The sequence below is a fragment of the Phocoena sinus genome, chromosome 17 (assembly GCF_008692025.1).
Source record: "Phocoena sinus isolate mPhoSin1 chromosome 17, mPhoSin1.pri, whole genome shotgun sequence".
NCBI lineage: Eukaryota > Metazoa > Chordata > Mammalia > Artiodactyla > Phocoenidae > Phocoena > Phocoena sinus.
This window is the reverse complement of record NC_045779.1, coordinates 29,828,148-29,838,519: the sequence shown is the minus strand read 5'-3', so window position 1 is coordinate 29,838,519 and position 10,372 is coordinate 29,828,148. Positions and strand designations below refer to the sequence as shown.

Here is a 10,372-nt window from a genome sequence, read left to right as displayed (position 1 = left end):
GAAAATTTTCAACTACTGTATTTATTTAAAACAAACTGACAGGTTCAAGCACCCATCTTAAGAAAAGCCAGCAGCATTTTTTAACATATTCAAAGTAAGATTTTGGCCTAAGCCCTTAATACCTTCCTGAACAGCCATGCAACAAAACACCCTCAAGAGGTGTTACAAAGGGAAAAATACATGGAGTAATTTGTACTTCTTCCCCTGGATAACAGAAACAAGGTAAAGCAAATCCAGATTATTTTTGAATGAACGGCTGTCATGTTTAATACACTCTGAGCTCTATAAAACTAGAGCCACTATCATATATGCTTATATAGATATATACTTATTTTTAATAAAGTCTCTTGCTTGCTTCAACTTCAAAATTTAAGGATGATTTTTTTCCTAGTCAGTCACTTCAAGGGAACAATAAATAAAGTAGAAAAGGATCTGTTTTGCATATTTCTGTGGAAGAACGGAAAACATTTATACTTTGAGGGGTTCAGAAAATTCACTGTACAGAATGAACAGCTTATATACACTATCTGTGCAACTTTTCTTGGCTGGGGTATTTAAATGCAAGAGCTCCTCCAAGACAAGAAGCCACATTCATTCTTGTCCAAATCCCTCTGTCTCTTCTATTGCAAAAAGAAGTTTTTCCTTTAGTTGTTCATAACTCTTATATGGTGGTAGATCCAAGCGATTAAAACTGAACAAAAACAAAAACAAAATCAGATGTGTTTTCAATAAAACAAACTCTGAAAAGACTTCCAATACAATATTTTTTTAAAGCACATTTGAAAAACTTAATAGAGGAAGAATGTAAAAATTTTGCCAGAAGTATTCTAACACACAATTTACTACTGTATTATTACTTAACAAATATAATATTAAATATACAAATTTTCTTACAGCAGTCAATTCAAATTTAAGACCTAGTCACAAAAATATTTTAACGTTTCCCAGAGAAAGCTAGAATTAAAAATAATAATTGTAGCAATATGGATAAAACTGCTGGAATTTTTTTTTAAAAAGCACTAATTTTTCTCTTTTCTATACTATTATTGTTACATTGTGTCATGAGTCCCCCTAACTTCTCTTGGGTTAAAGAGTCCATTTCTTTCACTCACTCACCCACCAATTCATTCATCAGTTATTTATTGAGAATCTTTAATATATCAGGTATTTTTCCAGGAGCTGGTGATACAATGATGAAAAAGTAAAAGTCCTTGTCCTCACTGAACTTATTCTAGGGTGGAGACAGTCAATAACCAAATATATATTTTTGTCTTTTCAAATAATCTCATCATATATATAACCGTTTCTAAAATAATATGCTTACAGTCTTGCTAGACTCAAAGAATTCCCTGCTGGGATTAACTGATGAAATGTAGAAAATATTGAAAATGCTTAAAATATCAATGTATTGTTTTACAATTTAGAAAGGTGTGAAATAACATTTAATTTTTTTAAGATACAGCACTGAGTAGCTGGGTTAAGATTCAGGAGTTTTGGATTTTGGTCCCCACTATTAGTGTCTAGTGAAATAGCTCTGAGAAGTCAAAACCTTTCTGTACTTTCATTTTCTCATGTGGAAGGTTTCTATAGATTATCCAGTTCCCTTCTACTACTTCTACCAGTTATCTGCCCTTGTAAGAGTCAGGAAACTTGTAAATCAAGAAAGAGCCTTTTGAAACAAGGCAGCCAATTAAAATGGTATTCTTCTCAGACCATGTTATTCTGTTTGAAAAGTTGTTAATTTAACAGTAACAATTAAGAGGACTATATATCTTCCCATCGTGTGCCCCCTCCCCACCCCAACCTTTAAACTATGCCTCAAGGTACAGTCTGATACTGAGCTGAGGTCAGGAAAAAATTTTTCAATAGAGCCCTATACTAACCAGTCACCTGCCTCTGTCAAATTGTCATTCTATTTACCAAATCTCCCCCATCTTTTCCCTCCTGATCATTTCTATTGCTACTATATTCTCCTATATATACTTCCCCATCATCTTTTATCTAGACCATCAGTATTTCCTGCCTACTGATCTTGCATCCTTTTTATTTTTAACTTCTTCACAACCTATCTAGCCTTATATCATTGCCAGGGGTACTTTCTTAAAAAGACATGATGGTTTAAAAAACCTCTGCTGCTTCTAATGACTACGGATGGGGAAGTGGGCAAGGAAGCCTATGCTGTTTGGTATAGCCCCTATCAACTTATTTAATGTTCTCCAAGCATACCACACACTTTTCTGTTCTATGACCATGCTCTTATGGCTCTCCTATGTTCTGGAATACCCTTTTCTGCCTATGAAAATATTATTAAGAATCAGTCCAAATGCTGCAACTTCCTCCAAGAATTCTCCTTGAACATGTTATACAGACTTAATAATTCCCCTCTCCATAAGCTCTTGTTTTTTTTCAAAAGGATGAAGTAAAAATTTTATTTTTCACATGTGAGGACCTAGCAAATGCTGTAAATTCTTGGATTTGGTGAAAATTAAAACATAAACAAATTATGGTCATGTTTATCCATGTATATAATATGGAAGGTGAATATATGTAAAGAGTTGGCATTTGTAATACATAAGCTCTTTTTACTTCTGTTTTAGCATTTACTTTACTCTGTATTATGACTGACTGTTTTTTTTCCATTAGATTCCAAAACCAAGGGCAGAGTCATCTCTACTCTCCTAACACAGATCCATTCTGTATACAGTAGACATTTCGTAAATGTTGAGTTGAACCACATAAGAAAATGTATTACTTTAAAACATCCAAAACAGGATTCTGTTTTAAGACATCAGCCATTATGTTTTGTGCTGGCTTACAAAAGGACAAAGACATACTAAAATCTATTCATCTTTTATTGAGTACTTACTATGTGAATATCAGAATACTATTTTAAGTTTTATTTTAGCTTTTGTTTTAGTTTCAGCTTTGAGTAAAGTTTGCTACTTCTATTTTCTTATATATAAAAAGGGAAGACATCAATACTTTTCTCATGGACTCTAAGGGAACAGTACTCTATTGGCTTGCTATACACTGTATATAGCCTGCAGCACCCCTGCCCTGAAAGCTGCCACCTCACTAAGCAAAGCACTGGGGATGAAAGCAGTAGGACCCAATCTGAGAATAATCAAGACTGCTTCCACCATAGACTATGGCACTGCTTACCTCAGTCACTACCGAAGACTCAAGTCTTTCTGGATCATATATTTTCATCTAAATTCTCATCCCAATACTGATCAACCGTATTTCCCCTGATCTGAATTAAATCCCCACCTGTGTCAGACCTTTCCAATCCATTCTTTTGGACTTATATTTTATGATTTGCAGGCTTCTATAGTCTTAACAACTCCTCTCTTGCCTTAACTGAAATCCAGCTAGTCTGAAATATTCTATTTCCTCTGCAGCCAGTCAACAAACTTTCCTCCTCTGAGGCAAACACAGTCTGGCTATGCAACCTCCTTTCTGCACTTTTTGCTATCACCTGCTGACCATGTTCCTTCACTCACTGAAAGCTCTGGCACCTTCTTCATAGTCCTCTCATTCACATGGGTGACATGCAATGCCACCCACAGCCTCTCAATTCTTGCCCTTCCTCAGTGACCTGTTCCTCTACTTCAGTATCATACCTTGAACCTTGTCATCACCAGTAAAGGAAGTTACTAATTAAAACACTCTATTCTCTGATTATCTGTCTTTCCCAACTTATTTCAATTAAAATGCCAACCTGTTAATCCATTACTTTCTCACCATCCTATCTTGTCCTCAGACTCTTCCTATCTTCACTTTTTACTTAAGCCACAGCCCATCATTATAATTACTTTAGAGGTCATGGTCCATCATTATAATCACTACCTTGAAAATATTTTAAAACCCTCTCTCTCCTTTTGAACTTACTCAAACTCAAACCCTGAATGAATTCAACCTTCTACTTTCTCATTCCTTGTACCTTAACAGTTGAAAATTACTGCAGGGAAAATCTGACAACTTAGGTAGATTAGTGTCACTTTAGATGAACTAGTAGATCCAAGTGGGCAATCTAATGTTGTCCAGCATTCTCAGCCATATTTCTACTCTCTGACAGCTCTCCCTTTCTTTCTCCTCAAGTCTTTCCTTTCTTCACTGTTAGCCAGTGACCTCAACCTTATACTCTGAGAAAACAAACCAACAGTGGATTAACTCTATTATTCTTTCACAAAATCTAAAATCTATCTATAGTTTACATCCAACTTTCCTTCCTCTTCTGTTACAACAAAGGAAATGTTCTTGTTTCTATAAAAGGCGAGTTCCTTAACTCACACTCAAAATCCCAATTCTTTTCATCTTTCGTAAAGAATTATCTGATTTGGTTATGAACTCTCTGTCCCTGCCTCAACAATCTCTCCTCCACTGGATTTCACCAATTTAATCTAACCTGGTGTTCTCAAATGTTTTTGGTCACAGGATCCCTTTTCACATCTAAAAATATTGAGAAAGCCAAAGAGCTTTTGTTTATGTGAATTATAGCTGTTGATATTTACCATATTATAAGTTAAAGCAAATTTTAAAAGTAATTTACTTTGAAATAAAAGTAAAATTTTTATGGAAAAAAAGACTATTTTCAAAGAAGTAGTGAAAAGAGTGACCTTGTTTCATATTTTTGCAAATCATTTTAATATCTGGCTTAATAGAAGACATCTGGATTCTGATACCTATGTGAGCATTTATTCTGTGGGACTATATTGTTTTAGATTAAGCATATGAAAACTGTCCCCATACAGACATGCAGTTAGAAAACAGAGATGTACTCATTTTTTTCAGATAACTGTGGATATTATTCTTTGATAATATACTAAATTTGACAAGGTTATGCCTAATATGGGTTTTGAAATCATATCAAAGAACTTTTTGTACTCTGTTATATGAAATCCATTGGTTTATTTTACACTTTGAATGCATGTTTTACCCATGTATGAGTTTGTAACATCATGCGTCGGTCATCTGGAAATACTGGTTCACCAAGTTATAAAGAATTTTCAAATATTAAAAAAAGTCTTGGGAAGCTGTCAAGCTCAAGGTGGTATATACAAGTTTTCCAAAATTCTGATTTTTGCATGAAACCTCAATTTTATCATCACCAACAAATGCTGTTAGTTGTTTTCCTTAAGGTGACAAGTTTTACTTCATTAATTTTCAAGGAAAAAAGTCTGAATAAACACAGTTTGTCTGTCATGTTTTCAAGTAGAAAAAGTGTTCCATAAAGAAAGCAAGCTGTTCAGCTTACAACTCAACAACTGCCTAAGAGCTTCCCCTCAAGACAGCCACCAAAGTGCTTTATGCAGACTTCCCATTTTGTCATACAGAATGTTAAAAAAGCTACATACATACTTCAAGCAACAAGATTTACTAAAATTAATAGTTTTTAATACTTCATAAAGAACAACCTTCAATAAGCCTGGCTTTTTTTTTGCTTTAAACTTCAAATGTGTGGTGTTGAAAAATGCAGAGATAGCAGTTTTGTGCCACTGCCTTGACTTGTGCTAAGTCAACAGCAGTTGACCCACCATTACTTTGGTACCACAAGTGCAAATGTCAAAACAATAAAAAGGCAAAAATGACTTAGTGTGAAAATAGTTTTGATCTCCTGAAAGAACCACATACATTTAAGCCATCACCATCTTTTGCCTGGATGACTATAAGAGTTCTATAACTAGTCTCCCCGCACTCACTCATCCAATTCCCTCTCTCCTCTGTTGCCAGACTGATTTTTCTTGGATCTCATTATCTGCTATTTAAAACTCTTCAAAGGCTTCTAATTGTTCTTAGAAACAAATTCCTTATAATAGCCGATAAGGCTCTACATAATTTAGCCCCTGCCTACATTTCCAAATTCTTTTATCCCCTCCCCTGATTCATTAAGTTCCATTCACACCAAGGCATCTTTTATTTCCTTGAAAAACGACCCTGTACAAAGAGTGCACTTCCCCTGTTTCTTCCCACAGCATGCTATTTATCAAACTCAACTTAAACATCAGTTTCCAAGAAACCTCCTTGACCACCCAATCCAAAGGAGGTTCCCCTCTAGTTGTTCTCTTGGTTTCCTTTGAAGGACTCCTAGCATTTGCAAAGAGTTGTTTATCTGTGTGTCTTTTGTGTCCCCATCCCCAATGGAGTGCAAACTTCATAAAAGGCAGGGAGCACTTCAATCTCATTCTGTACATAGTGGGTATGCTAAATATTTGTTGAATCAATGGATACATTTCTCAAGTATTTATATTAACCAATCATTCTAATGTGTTTAGTTATAGAATACTATGTTAATCAGCCTGTTCTCAAAATTGAAATTCTGACTACTTTAATGAATAAGAAATTATACTGGGTCTTACATTAAAAAAAAAACAAAACAAAACAGACTCTGGCTTCACCTTCCTATTTAAGATTCTTGAACTTACCATGTGTGGCTTCTTGGTAACCAGGTATCTTTCCCGACCTTTTCAATGCAAAATTTTTGAGGCCCATTACTTCCTAAATCAGGAAAATAAGACAAAATTTATCTGGTCCTTTAAACTTTTTGGTAACTAGTCAAATAATAGAACATGTCACATAGTCAACCTGAATGATACAGAATAAACTACAATGTAAGTTACTTCTGCCTAGAGAAGCTTCTTACTGCTGCAAAGATCCAGGAATAAGAATTACAAAGTGGAAAGATAAGTATTTCTACAGAATCTTGCTCCCTTCACAAAGCAATGGCCAACCAGGCTTTGTGAGCAGACTTTCATTTTTGTCTTACAAGTGTATTCGATACACTTGTCTTTTTTTGTCTTTTTTTCTGGTAGATGCCCTACATAAAGCACAGAAGAATAATCCTATGGTTCAAGTCTGTTGTATGTCTAAACGCCATTATTATCCCCAAATTATCTACAGAGAAACTGCATTTACCCATGAGCTCAGCAAATCCTCCTAGAGGTAAACGGCAGGTTCCAGTGACAAACTGCAGTAGTCGCATTCTTACTTCATTGTCTGTCTCTTTCACAAACTGTGTAACAAAATCAAATTTACTTTAATATAAAATAAATACTAGATTATCTTCAATAGTGAAAATAGTAGATCCTTAAATTATTAATTTAATTATAAATTAATTAATTTAATTATTATTAATTTAACTTGAAGAAGAAATTTAACACAAACTAGTTTTAAAATATATGTGGTAACTGGCTGCAGCATTCACCATTTATTCAGGCTAGGCACTATGCTCAGTACACTATCAATCTTACTTCAATTAATCCTCACAATCACACCACAGGTTGGCCACTATTGTTATTATTATATCCATCTTACAGAGAGGAAATGGAGGCCTAGAAAGGTTGTCATTTGTCCATCGTCAGACCACTGACCAGGGCAGATGTTGTGGCTGGGCTACACTATTACAGCTGTCACCTGTTGAGGGCTCCTGCCATGTGCTGTGCCATATGCTTTTTGTGTATTTGGCCCTTACAACAATATTATGAGATAGCTACTACCATTAGCATCCGCACTATACATATAAGAAAATGGAGGCCTGGAGAGGTGAAATAATTTGTCCTTCTCAAACTGCTAATAAGTAGCAGAACTAAGATTTGAACTCAGGTCTGGCTGAGCTCTAAACCACTGTTATCCTGACCCGAGCCACCTACCCTTCTCCACTATAAGCTACCAAAGATGAACAAATACTTCCCAACTGCCACTTTCAATAGTTTGTGGTATTTTCTTCCACTAAACATCATTTTCCCAACTCTCTTCTTCATACTTGAAAACCTAAAGTATGCATTCTTCTAAAAATATATCTAGTTCACAGACTATCTCTTTTCAAAGTGGACATAAATGGGTAATGTGAAATACTGATCTGAATAGGTCTGAGTATCTTACAACTGAAGGCAAGGAACTTAGGGAACAGTCTGAGAGTAGAAATGTATCTTAAAAACAGGGACTAAACTTTAGCTAACAATAGGACAAAATGTTGTGCTAATTATGACCAAAAATGTTTCTGCACAGAATTGTGCTGAGGCAACATATTTCATCAAGACAAAGAAATACAGCTTATTACCAGGTCTGGCATAAACCTCACCACTGTCCCAGAAACAAACCCAATTCAGAAAACACAACTATTCATTTGGATTTACATAACTCAAGGCTTAAGCTCCTCGAGTATATAAATACAAAGTCCAAAGGGAAAGTCAGGGAACAAAAGGAGTAAGAAGCTGGTAATGAGCCTAAAAGGGAAGATTACAGATACCTGCACACATTCTGTATGTGATGCAATTCTGATGTTTTAGGCTTGAAAATAGAGTTATTCTTACCTTTTTGTTTATTTATTTATTTTTACAATAGATAATACATGCACATAGTGTGGAACTCAAAGGCAGTAGAAGGGCACAGCAGGAAGAGCATCCCACACATGCACCTCTGCCTCAATGTCAGCTCTCTGCAACTGCTGCTCGCGTGCCCTCTACCTTTACGGATGCTGTATTCATACACTAGCAGACACTCTGTCTATACAGAATATATATTTTCCTTTTAACCAAATAATATACACACCTTTTTTTCCCTTAATATTGTATTGAAAAATATTATCCTCCAATATTTTTGTCAATTTGCATTAAGAAAAAGAATGATGACAAGGTACAGAATTACATAATGGATATATTACAATTTATTTACTCAGTTCCCCCCGACGGACATTTAGGTGTCTCAAGTCTTCACTAGTGTACCAATAATGTAGCAATAAATACTCTGGTATGAGCCATTTTACATATGTGAAGTGTATCCATAGGATAAATTTCTAGAAGTGTCCACACTTCTTTAAAGTATGGAGCAATAAACATGTGACATATCCTTATGAAAAGATGCAACCTTTGGAAAATCTTTCTATAGTAACAGAAAACCCCAGGCTTTTCACCTGAAAGTGAAACAGTTAAGCACAAGTACACCAGATATTCAGTTACTAAGCTGCTCAAATGAGTCTCAATTAGTAAATTTATGTGGATAATATCCCTGGCCTAGAGATTTTAAATTTCAAACAACACACAAACACAAACAAAAGAAAGGAGAGGGAAAGAGAGAGAAAGGAGAGAGAGGAAAGAAAAGTCATTCCTGGACATTATCCTCTAGATTGTTCTAACTCCTTGGCATATTATCACCTTTAGAGGAATTAAGTATCTGCATTGACTTTCTCATTAAAAACATACTTCCTCATTTACTTCTAGAATTAAGTGGAATTTATAGAATACTTTCATACTACTAGAAAAAAATGTTATACCTACAACTATTACCATTAAACTGTTATTTAAAGAAGATAGTCATTTATTCTTTCATTTAGGAAAAAAGCAATGGAAAATCCTTTAACAAGTATTCACGCTATGCACTTCCGACTTAAAATTCAAAGACTAAATACCATGTCTAAAAGCAGTCTCAACTTTAAAAGTGAACAGTTTTCAAACCCCCATTTCATTAGAAAACATTTTCTTTGAGTACTTTGATTCAAAAAGATAAAAGCAAATACCTGCCAAAACCAGATGATCTGCTTGCTGTTTCTGGTATAATGTCGATACACCGTGTTTCTCTGCCAATCTGCTAAGTCAACCTCCTGCATGCCACACAACATGACCTGGGAAAGGAGCACAGCATCAGGTCACAGTAAAGATTTAGTGAAGAGAGTAACCATGTGACTGAAATCTGCTAATGCCCAGCTATGCACATGCATAATTATGTAAACAGCTATGTGTACATCAAATAAAGGTCACAGTAAGCAAATCCAACAAAATCTGTGGCAATTTAACATGCAGAATTCTATGGCACTTTATCTTACCCATGTTTACTGAACTTAAACTGAAAACATTTAAAGTAACTATTCATCAAGAAAAACATCAGCTGTGTGCCAGAATAATCTCTTTTACTATAAATATATCCCAAATTAGACATACAAATTACAAATAAATTTCTAGTTCTTCTTTTTTTTAAATCTATGCTACCTTATCTATTTAAAATTAAAAATATATTAACCTCTTGTTATTCATCTATCCAGGCTTTGAGAATAAAATATTCTACATACGTGAAATTTTCAAATTAACTCCAGTTTATTATATATGGGATGAAAACTATTTTTGGCATAATAAGATAAAAAAGTATAATACTTTATTTCTCATAAGTCAACTATGATCTATAATTTACATACAATAAAATGTGCATATTTTAAGTACAGAGTTAGATGCTTTGACAGATGTATACACCGGTGTAACCACTACCATAATCAATAGGTAGAATATTTCCATCGTGTCCCTTGTCACAGTTAAAACCACCATCCTTATCTTTGGCTCTAGGTGATCAACGATTTCACCATAGACTAGATTTTTGAGAATAT

The 10,372-nt window shown here is 34.6% G+C and overlaps 1 protein-coding gene across 2 annotated transcripts in view; it reads right to left on the bottom strand.

The window, feature by feature from the left end:
- WWP1 (WW domain containing E3 ubiquitin protein ligase 1) overlaps positions 1-10,372 on the bottom strand; it is a 117,591-nt gene continuing 107,219 nt past the window's right edge. The window contains exons 22-25 of one of the 2 annotated variants that reach the window (XM_032610153.1): positions 9,515-9,619; positions 6,916-7,012; positions 6,426-6,498; positions 1-691 (exon numbers count right to left, since the gene is read on the bottom strand). In XM_032610153.1, coding sequence (XP_032466044.1) covers positions 592-691; positions 6,426-6,498; positions 6,916-7,012; positions 9,515-9,619 — 375 coding nt within the window. In that variant the 3' untranslated portion in view covers positions 1-591. The remainder of the gene's footprint in view (positions 692-6,425; positions 6,499-6,915; positions 7,013-9,514; positions 9,620-10,372) is intronic. The other variant, XM_032610154.1, reaches the window with a different exon arrangement.